The sequence below is a fragment of the Kogia breviceps genome, chromosome 18, assembly GCF_026419965.1.
Source record: "Kogia breviceps isolate mKogBre1 chromosome 18, mKogBre1 haplotype 1, whole genome shotgun sequence".
NCBI classification, from domain to species: domain Eukaryota; kingdom Metazoa; phylum Chordata; class Mammalia; order Artiodactyla; family Physeteridae; genus Kogia; species Kogia breviceps.
The window spans coordinates 7002528-7021963 of record NC_081327.1 but is presented as its reverse complement, the minus strand read 5'-3'; the positions used below and the strand labels follow the sequence as shown (position 1 = coordinate 7021963).

The 19436-nt window shown below is 49.5% G+C and overlaps 1 protein-coding gene, 1 long non-coding RNA gene and 1 other non-coding gene across 5 annotated transcripts in view; 1 reads left to right on the top strand and 2 right to left on the bottom strand.

The window, feature by feature from the left end:
- Positions 1-19436, top strand: part of GRIN2D (glutamate ionotropic receptor NMDA type subunit 2D) — a 34396-nt gene that overhangs the window by 11365 nt on the left and 3595 nt on the right. For both annotated transcript variants that reach the window (XM_067018324.1, XM_059045734.2), the window contains exons 5-11: positions 2683-2797; positions 3198-3409; positions 3669-3837; positions 4400-4553; positions 7005-7130; positions 7331-7560; positions 8756-8916. In XM_067018324.1, the coding sequence (XP_066874425.1) occupies positions 2683-2797; positions 3198-3409; positions 3669-3837; positions 4400-4553; positions 7005-7130; positions 7331-7560; positions 8756-8916 (1167 nt within the window). The remainder of the gene's footprint in view (positions 1-2682; positions 2798-3197; positions 3410-3668; positions 3838-4399; positions 4554-7004; positions 7131-7330; positions 7561-8755; positions 8917-19436) is intronic.
- Positions 330-7192, bottom strand: LOC136792981 (uncharacterized). Of its 2 annotated transcripts, none has more exons than XR_010837646.1 (5): positions 7054-7192; positions 5520-5672; positions 4441-4566; positions 2701-2849; positions 330-1254 (listed from the first exon to the last, which is right to left on the bottom strand). It is a non-coding gene; the product is annotated as an uncharacterized lncRNA (long non-coding RNA). The 2 variants fall into 2 exon arrangements; XR_010837645.1 differs by lacking the exon at positions 330-1254 and adding an exon at positions 2051-2126 and having other exon boundaries at positions 7054-7162.
- On the bottom strand, positions 2200-2272 carry TRNAA-UGC (transfer RNA alanine (anticodon UGC)). The gene has a single exon. It is a non-coding gene; the product is annotated as a tRNA-Ala (tRNA).

Sequence of the window (19436 nt, the reverse complement as noted above, 5' to 3'; positions counted from 1 at the left end):
TAAGGGAGGAGAATTGAGAAGTGGGGAGGTGGGGACTTGGGAACCGGGGTCCAGGGGCAAGAGGATGAGAAAAGCATCCCTCACTCATAAATACTTACTGAATGCCCGCTAGGAACTAGGGCTCATGCTGGGCACTGCAAACGCAGAGCTGAATAAGACCACGGACTTCTCTTGAAAGAACACAGGGTCCTGTAGGGGTAGCAGACGGGGATGGGGTAATGACAACACAGCATGTTATTTGCAGTAATGGAGGTTGCACGGACTTTGTGGGAGCACTGGGGAGAGTACTGCAAAGCCAGGACATTTTTGGTTGCAGGAAGCAGAGTCTCATTCAAGTTTCCTCGGGGAAAAAGGGGTTTATTGGAAAGATAAACGTGCACAGAAACGCAGACATCAGGAATTGAGGCCAGTTCCTCAATTCCAGCTACTGTTTCAATTCATTCTGATTCTCTTTCTCTCTGTGTGTGTGTGTGTGTCTATCTTTCTCCCTCCCCCTCTCCATCACCATCACCATCTCCACGTTCATCACCACCTTCATCTCCGTCTCTATGTCTATCTCTGTCTCAGGCTTGCCACTCCCAGGGGCTGTCCAGTTCTTCTCCTTACCCAGAATTTCTGTTCCTTCATGATACTCATCATTTCAGCCCATCCTGTCCATCACCCATGCCTCCAAATGTCACAGCTCACTTCCTCCCAGGAGAGGAATTGTATTGGCCCCAGTCAACCTTCCAAACTAGGCTATACAAGTCATGGGTCAGCCTATGGAGTCAGGGAGGTTTCCAGGAGGAGGTGGTATCTAAGCTGAGACCTGAAGGATAAACTGCTCATTCATTCATCCATTCATTCATTGAAAAGCCCTTTGTCAAGAGTCTGTGGTGTGCCAAGCCCTGCTCTATGAACAGGGCATAATGTTGAACAAGGCCTCTGCTCTCACAGAGCTTACAGTCTCATAGGTGAGACAATCAGTGCACAGACAAGAAAAGAAAGGAAAAAAACATCAGCAGGTAATAACTTCTGAGATGAAAATAAAGCAGGTAGAATGTATAACAAATGTCTGTGGTGCTAGGTTAGGTGAGGTCGTCAGGAAAGGCCTTTCCAAGTAGGTGAAATTTGGAGGTTAAAAAAAAAAAAAAAGGATAAAGAGAAAGATCCAAGGGAATTCCCTGGCGGTCCAGTGGTTAGGACTCGATGCTCTCACTGCCGAGGACCCAGCTTCCAATCCCTGGTTGGGGAACTAAAATCCCACAAGCTGCGCTGCACAGACAGAAAAAAAAAAAAAAAAAGAGAGAGAGAGAGAAAGAGCCAACTATCTGAAGATCTGAGTGAAGAGAGGGAGGGGGAACAGCAGGTACAAAGGCCCTGGGGCTGGAATTGCCTGAAATAAAGCCAGTGTGCCTGGAGCACAGTGGGCGAGTGGCAGCGTATGGTGGAGTAACATGGGGCCCAGCCCAGGTAGGGCATTTAGTCCAGGTTAGGGGTTTAGCTTTGATTGCAAGGGCAGTTGGGAGTGCACCAGAAATAGATAATCCAGGCAGGGGGAAAAGCATTGTGCAAAGGACCAGAGGGGAGAAACACCTGGGCAGGTTGATGAGACCACAATAGCTCAGGGTGGAGAATTAGGGGTTGGGAATGATGAGGCTGGTTTGGTGGAGGGGCCCAGGCCACAAGGGCCTTGAATGCCAGGTTGAGAGGCTTGGACTTTGCCCTGGGGCACTGGGGAGCCATGGGTGGGCTATGAGCAGGGGAGAGGTGGAGTCAGTTTGGGGTATAGAAAGACCTCTCTGGAGTGGGGTGGGGACAGACTGGAGGAGAAAGATTGGAGGCTGGAGGCCAAGTAGGAGGCTGGGGTAGGGGTCCAGGAGGGCTGTGGGGACAGAGAGGAGGGGATGGGGCAGAGATATCCTAGGGGCAGAAAGGACGGGGCTTGGGGACTGATGGCCTGGGTGGAGGGGAGCGAGGAGGCAAGGGTGGCAGCTGAGGGTCTGGTCCAGTGACCTGGGTGATGTGATAGGCATTCAGAGCACAGGGTGCCATTGTATAATAGAGATACCTGGGAGTCCAGAGACCCTCCCGGGGCTTCTGTCCAGAAGAAGGGACACGTGAGCTGAGTCTTGAACACCTAAGAGCTGGTCAGGATGAGGAGGGAGAGAATAAGGGTTTTTTTCTTTTAGGGGGGCTGCGCTGTGCGGCATGTGGAACTTCCCTGACCAGGGATCGAACCTATACCCACTGCAGTGCAAGCGCAGAGTCTTAACCACTGGACCACCAGGGAAGTCCAAGGCTTTTTTTTCTAGGCAGAGAGAAAAGCACCTACAAAGGCCTAGAGATAGAAAACCACTTGATATTTAGGGGGACACCCTGCATTCAGTATTCGTGGGGCAGAAAAAGCGTTTGGGCGGAGAGAGTTTGACAGTGGGCAGTGATCAAAGATCGGGCTGCAGAGGCACGTGGGTCCCCTAGAGCCTCAAACCCAGGCTGAAGGTCTGGGACCTGGCCCTGGAGGCACCGACCTGCCAAGGGAGAGTGCCTAGCAGAGGAGAGGCATATTTGGGTTTTCAAGAACTTAGAGGAGAGATTCAAACTGGGCGCTGGGGTTGGTGAGTAGAAAGGGGACTTTCTCGGCCTTCAGCTGCCAAGGTCCAGTTCAGGTCCCTATGTGTCCCCTCCCTTCCTGCTGGGCAGGTACTTCATGAACATTACCTGGGATAACCGGGATTACTCCTTCAATGAGGATGGCTTCCTGGTGAACCCCTCCCTGGTGGTCATCTCCCTCACCCGAGACAGGACGTGGGAGGTGGTGAGTCCCGGCGCTGACCTCAGGCATGGGAGAGGGCCTGGATTCCTGGGTCCTGGGGAAGAAGCAATGAGGACCTAGACTCCTGGCAGAGGTGGGGGCTGAGGCCCTGGATTCTGGCCTCTGACGGAGGAAGGGGCTGGGAGCCTGGACTTCTAGGTCCTAAAGGGGAAGGACTGGGAATCCAGACCCCTGGGTTCTGGTAGAAGAAAGCCCAGACTCGTGGGTCTGAAGGAGGAAAGGGTTTCTGGGTCCAAGGGAGAGGTGGGGGAGGAGGCCCAGACTCCTGGATCTGAGGGAGAAGGAGCTGGGAGCTCGCGGCTACGAGGAAGGGAGGCCATGAAGGCCGGAACATTCTAGAAAGTCCCCCTCGGGAAGCCTGAATCTCCTGCTCTTGGCCAAGGTGGGCAGCTGGGAGCAGCAGACTCTCCGCCTCAAGTACCCGCTGTGGTCCCGCTATGGCCGCTTCCTGCAGCCAGTTGATGACACGCAGCACCTCACCGTGGCCACGCTGGAAGAGAGGCCTTTCGTCATTGTGGAGCCCGCCGACCCCATCAGTGGCACTTGCATCCGAGACTCCGTCCCCTGCCGGAGTCAGCTCAACCGCACCCACAGGTGACAGCCCAGGATCCAAAGTTCCAGCTTCAAAATCCTCTCTTGAAGCCTAGTAGTCCTAGCCCCAGCCCCCTCCTCCCTTGGGACCCAGAAAGCCGTCCAGCTTGGTGACCTTGGACAAGTCACGTAATTCCTTTGAGCCTCAGTTTCTCCAGAAAGCGATGCCCACCATAGTTTTAGCTGCTGCTCGGCCCTCTCTCCATAAGGCGGGGTGGGGGGAGGGATCCCCAACATCCCCAAGCCTGCTCGCTCCCCGCAGCCCTCCGCCGGACGCCCCCCGCCCAGAAAAGCGGTGCTGCAAGGGCTTCTGCATCGACATTCTGAAGCGGCTGGCGCAGACCATCGGCTTCAGCTATGACCTCTACCTGGTCACCAACGGCAAGCACGGCAAAAAGATTGATGGTGTCTGGAACGGCATGATCGGGGAGGTGAGGTGGGCGGGGACAGGGTGGGGGCGGGGACAAGACAGGTGGGGGCGGAGTCGGGACCAGGTCTGGGCCGAGAAGCGGCTGGGTGAGGGGGCGGAGCCAAGAGTCGGGAATCATGGCTCTGAGGGGGCAGGACTATGAGGGGAGAACTCAGGGGCCGAAGGGGCGTGGCCAAAGGTGAGAAGCCTGGATTTGAAGGGGCGGGGCCACGAGGAGGACCCACCTTGGCGGAGGGGCGGGGCCGGGAGGAAAGACCCTTGGGGCGGAGGAGCCGGGGCTCGGAGGGTGGAACTATTAGGAAAAGGGGGCGGGGCCTGGAGGATGGAGCCCAAAACTTACAGAGGCTTGCTGGGGGAGGAGGATGCGGCTGGAGGCCACTTCTTCCCACTCTTGTTCTCGACTCTCACCTCCACCTCTCCTGCCCCATTGTCCCTGCGTCCCCCTCATCCACCCCGCCACCCTCCTAGCCCTTTCTATCATCCTGTCACTGGTCTCCTCCTGGGACCCGTCTTTGTCCTGAGCCAGCCGGGTTCCCTCACTCCCTCCCTGTCCTCACTCCCAGGTGTTCTACCAGCGCGCGGACATGGCCATTGGCTCTCTCACCATCAACGAGGAGCGGTCCGAGATAGTGGATTTCTCCGTCCCCTTCGTGGAGACAGGCATCAGCGTTATGGTGGCGCGTAGCAATGGCACTGTGTCCCCCTCGGCCTTTCTCGGTGAGCCCAGGCCCTGGAATGGCAAGGCGTGGGGTTTGGGGGCAGCTGTGTGTCCATTTCCCATCCTGCTATTGCTTGTACCAGCAGGGTGACTCCGGTGAACGGAGGACCTCAGTTCCCTAACCTGTAAAATGGGAGAATTTCCCCCACCAGGAGCAATTTTGCCATGAAGCTAAGAAAGTCTGAGCTTCAGGAGCCTTCTCCTGCACAGCCCCTTCAAGGCCCTGTACCTGGTCTTGTATTCATAATTTTATTTTCTTGTTTCTTAAAGGGAACCCTCCAAATTGTATAAGCGGCAGGCCCCACAAAAACCATCTTCCCTTGTATATAAGTATGAGATGAGGAAAAGAGATGAGCATGGGCCCCATCAAACAATGTTTATTGAGCACCTACTATGTGCCAGGCTCTGGGCTGCACAGGAAACCTTGCCCTTTAAGAGATCTCCCAGGGCCTCATGGGGGAGACAGAAAACAATCTCTTAAAGGGATACATGGGCAAGATCATTTCATATGGTGGTGAATACTACGAGAAATTAAGCCGGGGGAAGAGACAGAGAATAGGATCGGTGTTGCTGTGGGTGGACAGGCAGGTCCCTCTGAGCAGGTGACCCGGTCCTGCATAGATCTGGCTGGAAAAGTGTCCCAAGCAGATGGAACATTAAGGGCAAAGGCCCCAAGGTGGGAATGTTCGTGGAGTATTTGTGAACTATCGGGAGGCCTGTGTGACCTGGGGAGGGGGCAGTGAGTGATCGTGGGAGAGGTGGGAGGTTAGGGCTGAGAGGGAATCAGGTGGCGGATCGAGCAGGGCCTTGGTTGCTATGGTAGGAAGGTTGGGTTTTACTTTTATTGCAATGGCAAGGCTTTTAACTGCAGGCGGTGGTGTGGGGATATACGATCAGATTTAGGCTTTTAAGATATCCCAGTAATGGGTCTGCGGATGCAGGAGGCCCATGAGGAGGCGACTTACTGCAGAGATCCGTGCAGAGTGCGGTTGGGGTGCAGGATAGGAAGACGGCCAAGAGGGTGAGACAAGTAAACAGGCTTAGGATGCGGGTAGAAAGCTGGCACACAATGGGTTGGTGGCTTTGAGGTAGACTGGGTCGAGATCTCATTTACCGAGCTTGGAGAAGACAAAAGGGAAAGCGTACATCAGGCCAAGGGCAGCAGTTCACGTCCGTTCCCTCCTGCTCTCCGAAGTCCGAGCAAAGCTCCTGGGAGGGGGAAGGGCTGAGAGGAGAAGGGACAACCCTTCTTGGGTGTTTTGTTTTCTGTCTATTTCCCCAACGGTGTCTCTTGTGGCCTCCTCTTTGCACCAAGGTCTCTGCAGGGCACCCTGACAGTCACCACGTGGGGCCCCTGCTTTCAGCAAGGGAGTGACAAGGTCATGTTTATGCCCCATCACGTGGCCCAGTGGAGGCGACAGGCGTATCCCCAGATACTGCAGTGACAATCCAGGCTGGTGACCCTACTGTGACAGGGGCAGTCCTGGCAGCTTACACTTGGCCCAGGGAGGTCAAATCCCAGGTACTGATCTCAAGAAAGAGTGATTTGGGTTTGTTGTCAGAGAACTCCCAGAAGCAGTGTGAGGAGGGGATGCAGGAACTCAGGTTTGGCTGATGGACAGGTCAGGGTGGTGCCTCTGGTAGGGGAGCTATTGAGAAAGAGGCAGAGAGGACGTAACTTGTTTGGGGAACTGTGAGCTCCGGGTGGTGAAAGCAATGGGTTCTTGAACAAATGATCAGTCCAGAGACGAGAGTGGAAACAAGGCTGAGAGGCAGGGACTTTGTCCTGGGGGCACTGGGGAGCCACAGAGGGCTGTGAGCGGGGGAGAAGCCAGGTCATCTCTGGCTGTAGAAAGAGCTTCTAGGGCCATGGTGGGGGGAAGGGCTGGAGAGGAGAGGATGGGGAGATGGTCCAGGGGACAGCATGTGGCCTGAGCCGTGTGGGCAGAGAGAATGGAGAGGAAAGGCCGAGGTGGGGGGGTGGGGTGGGGGGAGAACAGGAGGATAGAGCTGGGGACTGACAGGATGCCGGTGAGGGGGAGGGAAGGAGGGAGTGAGGGTGGCAAATGCGGGAGGGTCTGGGCGGTGACGGGATGGACGGGGAACTCCCAGGATGGGGAGGCTGGGAGTCGGTGCTGGGCTCTGTGTGGGACATAAATGGCCTGGAAGGATTGCCAGGGGGAGGTGGAGAATCAGGTCTGGGGCTCGGGAAACACATTTAGGAGATAGTTTCTATATGGTGGTTGAAATCACAGGAATGATTGAGATGATTTTCTTTGGGAGAGGCTGCCCCGCCACCCCTGCCAGGGGTCTGGGTGGGCAATGAGTCTGTCCCCAAGAAGGGGGCAGAGTAGGACGGGGTCAGATCTGGGCTGTACCTTGTTCCCATGTCTGTGGGCACCCAAGCCTTGGCTTGGCTGAGTCGTGGCCACACCCCGCCCCGCCCGCAGAGCCATACAGCCCTGCCGTGTGGGTGATGATGTTCGTCATGTGCCTTACCGTGGTCGCCGTCACCGTTTTCATCTTTGAGTACCTCAGTCCCGTCGGCTACAACCGCAGCCTGGCCACAGGCAAACGTGAGTCCCCTTCCTCCATCACCCTACCCCAGAGTGCCTGGACCACAGATAGAACTATGTTTCCCAACAGCCCCTGGGATAGAGTTATGGTCTCCTGAGGCAACGGGGGCCTCAGGGGCCACTGGGAGTTGTAGTTCTTTCTGCTCCCTCATTGAGCATAAGGGATTTGGGGTCCATGTCCCCCTCCTGGCCCCCTGCAGGCCCTGGCGGCTCAACTTTCACCATTGGGAAATCCATCTGGCTGCTCTGGGCCCTCGTGTTCAATAACTCGGTGCCCGTGGAGAACCCCCGGGGGACCACCAGCAAAATCATGGTGCTGGTGTGGGCTTTCTTCGCCGTCATCTTCCTCGCCAGCTACACAGCCAACCTGGCCGCCTTCATGATCCAGGAGGAGTATGTGGATACCGTGTCTGGGCTCAGTGACCGAAAGGTATGTGTGTTTGGGGAGGGAGGGAACTGGCTGAGGTTGGAGGTGGCAGGTGGGGGGTGGGGGGGACTCGTGGGGGGGTCTCTTCCCAGAAAGAGTCCCAGGTTGGTAGAATGGAATATTCTGGAGGAAAATGGTTATGTTTCACAATGAACTATTTAAATATTCCAAGGAGAAGAGAGTATCCCCAAATATTCTAGGGGCAGTAGTGCCAAATGGAATATTCTAGACCCGTGGTTCTCTCAAACTGTGATGAAAGGCTAATTTTCGACATTTCTAATCCAGTGGAGACCAATGCTTTTATAAAATATAATAGAAAGGAATTACTGGAAAAGTAAAATTTAAAACCAAGATGTGCAAAATTCCAACCCACATCTTTATTTATTAGGTTCAACAGACATAAAATTATTCTGTCAGATAGCTCGAAATGCTCACTTTCTTGGTTTCTGTACTTACCTCATCACGGATCACAGTTCGTTCAGGGACCGGTGGTCTGCACAGCACATTTTGAGACTAACGTGGTTAACTGGGTGTCATGACCTATTAGAAGGTTGAGGAACCAATTCAATGGGTTACAACAGACTTTTTAATGGAATGGATTAGAATAGAATAAAAAATATGTTTGACGGCATTTTAGGTAAGCAGGGTGAGTTTGGTTGTATGAAACTTTTGTTTTAGTCATATAGACACCCGACATCAGGCCAGCACACACCTATCTGGCTGGGTCTGTTGTTAAAATAGTGAACTATTTCTGAACAGATTGGGAACTGTTAGCGACTGCCCCCAGCCGGTGCCATGCCAGCCCCTGCCCCTGGGACCCCTCATGATCCAGCAAGTTAAGGGTTAATGCCTGGCCCATCAAGGGCCTCTGGGACCAGTCTGGAGCTTTGTTGCCCGTGTCTTTTCTGATTGGACCATGATGAGCCCATACTGGGGATTAAAGATTTCAATATTACTCCTGACTGTGTGTACACATGTGTATGTATACATATCTGCATACATAAGTACACATAACTGCGGATGTATGTGATGGGGGAAGAGTAGCGTTTCCACGGGTCATGGCGAGCAAGTGCGAGAAACACTTCTGGACTGGGGTGTCTGTCTGCCAGTGTCCCCCAGAATGGAGCAGCTGGTTGAGGACATCCTTGACCCAGATGCCCCCTGGGGGGTGCCCTAATGACTTCCCATTCTGCCCCAGTTCCAGCGGCCCCAGGAGCAGTACCCGCCCCTGAAGTTTGGGACGGTGCCCAACGGGTCCACAGAGAAGAACATCCGCAGCAACTACCCCGACATGCACAGTTACATGGTGCGCTACAACCAGCCCCGCGTAGAGGAAGCGCTCACTCAGCTCAAGGCAGGGTCAGCGCAGACTGGGGGCCGGGAGGTGAGGGGTGGGGAGTGGGGCTGCTGGGGCCCCTGAGGAGGCTCGGAGATGGCAAGGGGTCAGGGGTTGTTCATCAGCCTCAGAGGTCAGCCCAGGGTGGGTCAGCTTGGAGGGCAGAGGTCATTGAGGGTGGAAATGAACTCCCCCTTCTGGGAGTAGGAGCCTTAGAATATTTTCAGAGAGCCAGTGGTTATGAATTATGGAGCCAGACTGCCAGGGTTCAGATCCTGGCTTTGTCCCTTCTTGGCTGTGTGACCTTGGGCAAGTTACTCAACCTCTCTGAGCCTCAGTTTCCTCCTTTGTAAAATGGGGATGACAAGAGAACCCACCTCATGAGGTTTTTATAAGAATTCTTATAGTTATTATTATTAGTTAATATATTATTATAGTCATTATTATTAAATAATATATATTATTATAGCTATTATTATTAGTTAATCCATGCAAAACACTTGGAACAGTGCCTGGCACACTCTAGGTATTTGCTGTTATTATTATTATTATTATTATTATTATCACTACTACCATCATCATCATCATTAGATCTGAACTCACTGGAATCAATACTTGGAGATATATATATATAATTTTTTTTTACATTAGTTTCCCAAATCATGGGGAAGAGTTAAGTTCTGGCCCCAAAGTACAGTCCAAGGTTACAACAAAGCTAAGCACAATGACTCTCTCTCCCCATCCCTCATTGATTTAGTCATTCAGCATGCATTTCTTTTCTTAGCCTCGACTCCATGCCAGGCAGTGAACAAACAGATCACAATTCCTGCCCACAGCAAGCTTAAGACCTAGAGGTAGGAAATTAACAAGAAACATGCAAACAGAAAAATCAGCATGATCATTTCCGAAAGTGATTGTGAGCTAGAGTGTGACTGAGCTGGGGTGTGTATTCACCAGGGTGTTGAGGGCAGGCCTCTGGGGGCGATAACTGGAACAGAGCCCAGAAGGAGGTAAGGGACTCCTCCTTAGCTAGGTGGACTTGCCTAGCCTTGCAGGCAAAGGGTCTGAGCCCCGAGCGGTCTTGGCTTCTTAGAGGAACAGCAAGAAGCCATCACGGCTGAAGGGTGGCAAGCTCAGTTAGTCAGTTTAGAGGGTAGATGAGAGTAGAACACAGGGCGTGACCCCTGAGACCGAGGTCAGCACTGGGTTTTATTTGAAGGGCAGTGAGAAGCCATGGGAAAGGGGGACGTTAAGTAGGGGAGCAATGTGATCAGATTTCTGTTTGTAAACGCCCCCTCTGGCCTCCATGTGGAGAATGAATGGAGGCGGACATCAGGGGGACCAGTTAGTCAGAAGCTGTATTGCCCTCCTGACACCTTTCCCCCAGGCCCACTCTCTGCTGACCCCTGCAGGTGCCAACTGTAACTGGATCTTTTTTACCCCTCAGTCTTGATTAGAATTGTTGGGACATGTCACGTGGTTCCCTGCTCCACGCAGGCTCTCAAAGATGCCCGGGAACCTGTGGGGAACAAAGCCTCGAGCTTTTTCCAGAACACCCTTCCTCCTGTCTTTCCTTCAGCTGCCAAGCCCGACGGACCCCCTCAGCCCCCTTCCCAGGGCTCCCCTGCCTGGAGGACACCCCCTTTCTCTGTGCCTGGCCCCCTTTGCCTTCACATTCCCAATCTTCATGAACGAGGTTTCCCCTTCCCAAATCTCTTTCCCCCTTCTCTTCAAAGGTTTTATTTACCTAACACTTACACTTGTTAAAAATAATAAGGTAGGGCTTCCCTGGTGGCGCAGTGGTTGAGAATCCGCCTGCAGATGCAGGGGACACGGGTTCGTGCCCCGGTCCGGGAAGATCCCACGTGCCGCGGAGCGGCTGGGCCCGTGAGTCGTGGCCGCCGAGCCTGCGCGTCCGGAGCCTGTGATCCGCGACGGGAGAGGCCACGACAGTGAGAGGCCCGCATACTGTAAAAAATAATAATAATAATAAGGTAAAAAGTGAAGATCTCTCCTCTCCCCCTCCTTATTCATATTTCCAGGGGTTCCCTCCGCCTTTTCTCTAGAGCAGAGCTGGGGAGCCACATATGTAATATTTTTCTTTTTTTGGGGGGGTGTGGATGAGTGATTTTATTTTTTTCATTTATGAAACATTTTAAAATTTTACTTATTTTTAAAAACAGGCACATATAGGGAATGGGTTTTTGTTGTTATTTTGGCCACAACAGGCGGCATGCGGGATCCTAGTTCCCCAACCGGGGACCGAACCAGTGCGCCCTCAGAGTGGAAGCACGGAGTCCCAATCACTGGACCTCCAGGGAAATCCCATGAAACTTTTTTTTTTTTTTTGCGGTACGCGGGCCTCTCACTGCTGTGGCCTCTCCCGTCGCGGAGCACAGGCTCCGGACGCGCAGGCTCAGCGGCCACGGCTCATGGGCCCAGCCGCTCCGCGGCACGTGGGATCCTCCCGGACCGGGGCACGAACCCACGTCCCCTGCATCAGCACGTGGACTCTCAACCACTGCGCCACCAGGGAAGCCCCATGAAACATTTTTTTTTTTAATTGAAGTATAGTTGATTTACAATGTTTCAGACGTACAGCAAAGCGATTCAGTTGTATACACATAACTGAAATATATATATATATATATATATATATATATATATATATATATATATATATATATACTTTTTCAGATTCGTTTCCATTATAGGTTACGATATTGAATATAGTTCCCTGGGCTATATAGTAGGTCCACATATGTAATGTAAATGTATCCAAGAGCCACACTAAAAGAAACAGGTTATATTAATTCGAATGGTACATTGTATTTAACCCAATAGCTCCGATATATTATCATTTCAATATGTAATATCAAAATTAATGATGTGGAATTCCCTGGCAGTCCAATGGTTAGGACCCTGCGCTCTCACTGCTGAGGGCCCAGGTTCAATCCCTGGTCGGGGAACTAAAGTCTCACAAGCCGTGTGCCACGGCCAAAAAAAAAAAAATTAATGAGATGTTTCACTGTTTTGGCAGGGGGAGGGTGGCTACTTCAAATGTTATAATCACAGCTCATCTCAATTCAGACTTGGTCGTGTCTGGCTAGTGGCTGTCACATGGAGTTCTAGAACTCTGTCTTTTTACCTCTTTTGTTGTTGTTTCCTTCCTTTCCTCTCTTTTTCTTTTTTCTTCTATTCCTCCTCCTCTTCTTTCCTCGTCCTTCCACTTCTTAATCCCTTCCTGTACTTACCCCGACCCCCAGATGTCATCTGGAGTTTCCCACCCCTTAGCATCTAGATACCTTTAGCCTCGTAACCCCTTTCCTAAAAACTGTGCAAATTCCTGGGCTTCTCAGGGTCACCCTGGCTTCAAGCTCCCCTTTGCCAGATTGAATTCACTTTCTGGACCATCTCACAGGCCCATGTCTTCCAGCTCTGGAGCATATTAACAAAAATTGGAGCCCATCTCTCCCTTAATCCCCACAGAAGCCCAGACCTCAAGCCTATGTGTGCTGGATTTAAGATTGGAAACGTGAGGGGTGTCAGTTTGTCTGCACCGTCCAGCAGAAAGGAAATGCAAGCTACTGTGTAATTCTAAATTGTTAGTAGCCACGTTAAAAGACACAAAAAGAAACAGGTGAAATTCATTTTAATGATGTATTTTTACTTAGCCTAGTATATTCAAAATATTATTGCAACACATAATCAGTATAAAAATGGTTGCGACCTTTTACATATTCCCCCCTCCCCGACCAACACACACACCTTTTGAAATCCAATGTGCATTTTATACTCACCACACATCTCAGTTCAAACTTGCCAACTTTCAAGCGCTTAAACCAGCCACAGGGACTTGTGTAGATACCAGATTGGGCGGCCCGGGTCTACATCATCTAAATGCCAGAAGTTTCACAGTGAAGGTTATGAACATGAAACATAAAAGGGCTCTGGCCACCTCCCCACCCCCCTGGGAATTTTCACTTCCTTACTCACCCCCAGAGTATCCTCCCCAGCCAGCCAGCTTACTTATCCCCGCCCCCCCTACCTCACAAGTACCAAATGCTTTCCTCCAGTCTATCTCATCCTTACGTTTGGAGAACAAGAATTCCAAGACTTGGGTAAGGGTAGGACCCTCATGTCCCACATCTACTTGGTTCCAGAGTTTTGGAGAGCAGTGAGAGTGGGACCAGCAAGGGAGACCAGCCCCATCTCAGAAAAATGAATCCAAATCTATCCCACCCCTGAGTTAAAAGAAGGAGGGATACCTGTATTTTTCTTTTCATCCAAATGTCAGCCACAATCCCAGCCCTTAATAAGAATAGCTTGAGGCTTCATCCTGTGTCTTTTTATATTGCATCTTTTTAAAAAATTGAGCTGTAACATACACAGATCTTTTTCTTTTTTTATTGGAGTATAATCGATTTATTTTTTTTTAATTTTTTTTTTGTTGGTGAATAAAATTTTATTGGAACACAGCAGAGGCCGTTTCAAGGGGTCCCCAACACACCTTCTGAGCACAGAGGAGCCATAGATGCAGGAATTGTAAAAAAAAAAAAAAAAAAAAAAAACGCCTCTCTGCTAAGCCAAATATTTCCTTGTAACATGGGGGTCGATCTCATGTTAAAGTGGCCACCATTTCCTCCAAGGGAAATTTGATGTGGTCTATCTATGTATTACGTATGTATATAAATATGTATATATACTAGTATAGTTGATTTATAATGTGTTAGTTTCAGGGGTACGGCAAAGTGATTCATATATATATATGATTTTTTCAGATTCTTTTCCATTATAGGTTATTACAAGATATGAATATAATTCCTGTGCTATACAGTAGGCCCTTGTCGATCTCTTTTATATATAGTCGTGTGTATCTGCTAATCCCAAACTCCTCATTTATCCCTCCCCTGCTTCCCCCTTTGGTAACCATAAGTTTATTTTCTATGTCTGTGAGTCTATTTCTAGACTCACAGACATAGAAATAAGTTCAGATGAACTTATTTTTTCAAATAAACAAATAAGTTCATTTGTATTTTTTTTTAAGTTTTTTTCATGTGGACCATTTTTAAAGTCTTTATTGAATTTGTTACAATATTGCTTCTGTTTTATGTTTGGTTTTTGGCCTCAAGGCATGTGGGATCTTAGCTTCCCAACCAGCGATTGAACCTGCACCCCCTGCATTGGAAGGCGAAGTCTTAACCACTGGACCGTCAGGGAAGTCCCCTGTATTTTTTTAGTTTTTCACATATAAGTGATATCATATATTTACCTTTCTCTGTCTGACTTACTTCACTTATTATGATCATCTCTAGGTCCATCCAAGTTGCTGCAAATGGCATCATTTCATTCGTTTTTACAGCCGAATAATATTCCATTATGTGTGTGTGTGTGTGTGTGTGTGTGTGTGTGTGTGTGTGTGTGTACACACATACATACCACATCTTTATCCATTCATCTGTCGATGAGCATTTAGGTGGCTTCCATGTCTTGGCTGTCGCTTATATTATTGTTGTGAATACTGGAATGCATGTGTCTTTTCAAATTCGAATTTTTGTCTTTTCCGGATATGTGCACAGGAGTGGGATTGCTGGATCATATGGTAGCTCTGTTTTTAGCTTTTCAAAGAAACTCCATAATGTTCTCTATAGTGGCTGCACCAATTTACAATCCCACCATATACAGCTCTTAAGTGTGAGGTTCATTGATCAGCTATACATTCATGTGACCATACCCAGGTTAAGGTATGGAAATTTCTAGTTCCCCGCTGCCCTTCTAGTCACCTTAGATTATCATTGTAGATTAGTTTTGCCTGGTTCATTGAATATGACATAAACAGAATCAAACAGTGTTTATATAACAGTGTATATAATAGTTTTTGTGTCGAGCTTGCGTCATCCAACACTACTACCAAGTTTGTTCACTGCAGTATTCTACTGAGTATACCCATAGAGGAATATATCCGAATTCTTCCACTCTCCTGACTGGTGAACATTTGGGCTGTTTCCAGTGTTTGGGCCATTGTGAATATTCTACTATGAAGATTCTTGTACAAGTGTTTGGAGGACATATACATTGATTTTTCTTGGGTAAATTCCCACGGGCGGACCTGCTAGGTCATAGGGAGGTGTCTGCTTAGCTTCAAAAGATACTACTGGACATTTTCCGAAGTGATTGTGCTGGTTTACACGCTCATCGGCAGTGTAGGAAAGTTCCATTTATTCCACGTGCTTTCCAAGGCTTGGTGCCTTTCCCATACCTTTTCAATTTACTGCAGTGTTTATTATACATCAAGTTCTGTTCTCATTTAAGTTCATTATTGGGTTGCTAGGGCTACCATAACCAAAATTTACTGTCTCCCAGTTCTGGAGGCTAGAAGTCCTCCTTGGTTCCCTATGAGGGCTGTGAAGGAAGGATCTGTCCCAGGCCTCTCTCCTTGGCTTTACAGATGGCCATCTTCTTCCTGTGTCTTTCCACATCATCTTCCCTTTGTGCAGGTCTCTGTATCTAAATTCCCCCTTTTTATAAGAACACCATTCATACTGGATCAGGGTCCACTTCAATGACCTCATTTTAACTTGATCACCACTGTGAAGACCCTTTCTCTGACTAAGCACATTCAAGGGACTGGGATAGGACTTCAATGGATAAATGGTGGGGAACACAATTCAACCCACGACTCTTTAGAGGTGAATATTATTATTCCTATTTTATAGATGAGAAGACAGACGCAGAGCAAGACCCTACAGCTGGTGAGGGGCAGAGCTAGGATTTGAACCCTGGCAGTCTAACTCTCTCAGTCCAACCTCTCACCCACTGTACTACATAACCTCACTCGCCCGGCGAGAAACCCAGAATCACCCTCCTGTGCCCCTCACCCAGAAGCTCTGTAGGTTCCCAAAGGATACCCGTGTTTCTCACTGTCACCTCTTGCTCTGATTTCCTGCTTCTGCTGAATTCTTTTTCTCCCTGGTATTCCTTTTTACATTTTTTTCGAATTTTTCATCCCATTTTTATCAGTTATACATCCACATAGTTTGAAGAATCAAATACAAGAATTTTTTTAGAAAATGAAAACCACCGATGGTCCCCCTTCTCTTCACCCTCCTGTGTCTAGAGCAGCGCTCTCCTACAGCCCCTTCTTTTTTTAAAAATTTATTTATTTATTTGTGGCTGTGTTGGGTCCTCATTGCTGAGCACGGGCTTTCTCTAGCTGTGGCGAGTGGCGGCTTCTCACTGTCGTGGCTTCTCTTGTTGCGGAGCACGGGCTCTAGGCACGCAGGCTTCAGTAGTTGTGGCACGCGGGCTCAGTGGTTGTGGCGCACGGGCTTAGCTGCTCCGCGGCACGTGGGATCTTCCTGGGCCAGGGATCGAACCCGTGTCCCCTGCATTGGCAGGCAGACTCTCAACCACTGCGCCACCAGGGAAGCCCCCCTACAGCCCCTTCTGCGATGATGGAAATGTTCAAGATCTGAGCAGTCCAATATGGTAGCCAACAGCTCCCGATCACTGGAGATGAGGTTCGTGTAACTACAGAACTGAATGTTAAATTTTAATTAAAATTGGAATTCAAATAGCCACCTGTGGCTAGTGGCTACCACCCTGGACAACACCAGAAAATTCCATCCTTACAGAGAGGTACAAGGTATTGGCAGCCTCGTGGCTTTGGCTAGCTCACATTCCAAATGTGGGCTTATCCTACCACCGAGGGCAAGCAACCTCACAGGAAGAGAAAGGAAATGCATCTCTTAAAAAGAAATAAAGAAACACAGCTTCTCCCAGCCAGTTCTGGAAGCCCATTCCATGAGAGAGGTTCAATTTCTCACGCACTTATGAGGGCCGAAAAGGAAACATCAAGTCCCCTTTCCCTAAAGGAAGCATTATTTTCCGATCAATTCAACCACGTATACACACACATCTTTATACATTCCTCACTGAAAGTACACACTGTTCTCTTGCATTTTCCGTGGAGGAAAGCCTCTTGGCATCTCTTCCCTATTAATGAAATCTTACCTCTCAGCTCCAGGGACTGGCACACAGAATGCTGGTCTCAAACCAGCCTGAATTCATTCATTCAACCCCTCTTTATTAAGCACGTGTTGTATGCCGGGTGCTCTTCTAGACCCTGTGGATACAGCAGTGAGCCCGGCAAACAACGTCTGCTCCTTCACGGAACTTAAATTGCAGTGGGGGAGGGGCGGCGGGGAGATGAATGATAAAGCTAATAACTAAAAACATTTTATAGTTACTAGGAGGTAAGTGCTTTGGACAAAAATAGGGCAGGGTGAGAGAGTCTGGGAGACCCAGGAAGCAGGCTACAGGTTGCAGTATTAAACAGGGTACCAGGGAAGGTGCCTTTGGAGCAAACCCTTGAAGGAGGTGAGGGGGCCAGCCAGGCGGCTATCTGGGAGAAGGATATAATTCCAGCAGAGAGAATGGCCAGTGCAAAGGCCCTGAGGCAGGAGCAGACTGGAGCAATCCAGGAACTGCACGAAGCCCAGGGTGGCTGCAGCAGACTTATGAGGGAGGCGTGCATGGGAGACAAGGTAGAGGGGTAAGGAGGGGTGTGGGGGTGTTTGCTGACAAAGAGCCTGGTGGGGAGTGAAGTGGGGAGCTCGCGAAGCGCAGTGAACTGAGGACAGACGGAAGCCAAGGAGGGACGGGAGCTGACTCAAATGTCGAGATCCCTCTGGCAACAGAGTGGGAATTTTTATTTTTCCCACAAAAAGGCTGGCGGACATGGCTGAGTTTTACTAGAGGTTTAGGATCAATGCGGGTGTAGGGCGTAAGGAGGTGGGGAAAGAGGCAGGCATTACATCCCAGAATAACTGAGCAAACGATTAAATTCAAAGCAGATTCTCAGCTCCCCTCTTCCTGAAACCCCTGCTCACCTTCCCACCACTGGAAGCCTTGATTGTTGGCTCTAAAATACTTCTCCGTTCTTTTCCTCCCACAACTCTCCCTTGTACACGCCCCCCTCCCAGGACCCCTGAAGACCCTCCTTCCATCTAGTCCCCAGCGCCTGCATCCTTCCTCTTTGGCCTGACTCAGGAAACTCCGAGTTCTTCCCACTTAAACACCTTAAACAATTCACCTTTCGCCCCCGAGGACATTTTCCTAAACAAAGAGACACCTGCAGAGAAATTACAGTTTGCCTACAAGGCAGCAGTGCCCGCAGGTAGTGCGGTATCCTTCTCGCCTATGTACTGTGTTTTCAGATGTCAGCTGGGCTCTCCCTCCCTGTTAGGATTTATATAAGATGAATTCAAACCCCATTCTCCAACTACCGGGTGGCGAATGCCCTCCCCACGTTCCAGAGCTTTGAATTCTTTGCCCCACCCCAAGTTGTTGCTTCAGCTGGATCCACTCTATCTGGGTAATCCTCTCTCTGTCTCCCCCTTTGGGGTGCAAGGACTAAGTCTGTCCTTTTCCTTAATTTCTATGCAACCAACCATGCACACAAGGCATTTATATGCGCTTATGTGAGTGTGTGGACAGGGCTTCACTGAAAGTTTGGGGACACAGAGGTATTTACATCAACAGATAGGCAAACAACTCAAGACTCCAGGTGTTGTATTCATGTCAGGAAGACCCTTTGCCTTCTCCTCACCAAGCATCCAGCCACATGCCTTGATGTCTGTCTCTTGTTTTCCCCAGACCTGAGCTGTCCAAGATTGTTTAAATTTAAATTAGGGACTTCCCTGGAGGTCCAGTGGTTGAGACTCCGTGCTTCCAATGCAGGGGGCATGGGTTCAATCTCTGGTCGGAGAACTAAGATCCCACATGCCTTGGTGTGGCAAAAAATAAATAATAATAATAATAATTTAATTAATTAAAATTAAATACAATTTAAAGTTACATCCCTTTGTTGTACTGATCACATTTCAAGTGCTCCAGAGCCATGGGTGGCTGGTGGCTGCCACGTTGGGCTGCGCAGATGGAACATTTCCATCATTCCAGAATGTTCTTTTGGACAATGTTGGACTAGAAAAGACAGATACGTCCCTCTAAGAACTAGGCTGGTGTCTACAATTAAGATGACCAAAATTCCACCCCACAAAATAACTATGGAGCTATATTCTATCTAGGATTCCAGGACTAGTGGGTTTTTTTTTTCCATTAATACACCCTGGATATCTTCACAGGTCAGATCGTGAGTACTTATCTTATGTCATAGGATAGTTACACAGTGTGTAATCCACAGAAGTGTGGATTCCTTTATCCACTCATTCATTTACACCGCAAATATTTACGACCACCTTGTATGTGTCAGGTACTGCCGGGTCACAGCCTAGAACGTGACGTCTTGGATCCTACCCTAGAGGGGCTTGCATTCTGGTAGGAGAGGCTGAGTGAGATTAATCAAATCATCACAGAGATAAATGTAAAATGGCAGCAGTTGGGGAGGAAGTGACATGTGGCGAGTGACAATGTATGCATCCGTGAGAACTACTAGTTCTATATCCGTACTTACCTTCCCACCAAATTGTAGAAATTAGGGCCTAGAGGGAGAACCCAAGCAAATCAAGATGCATGTCTGAGC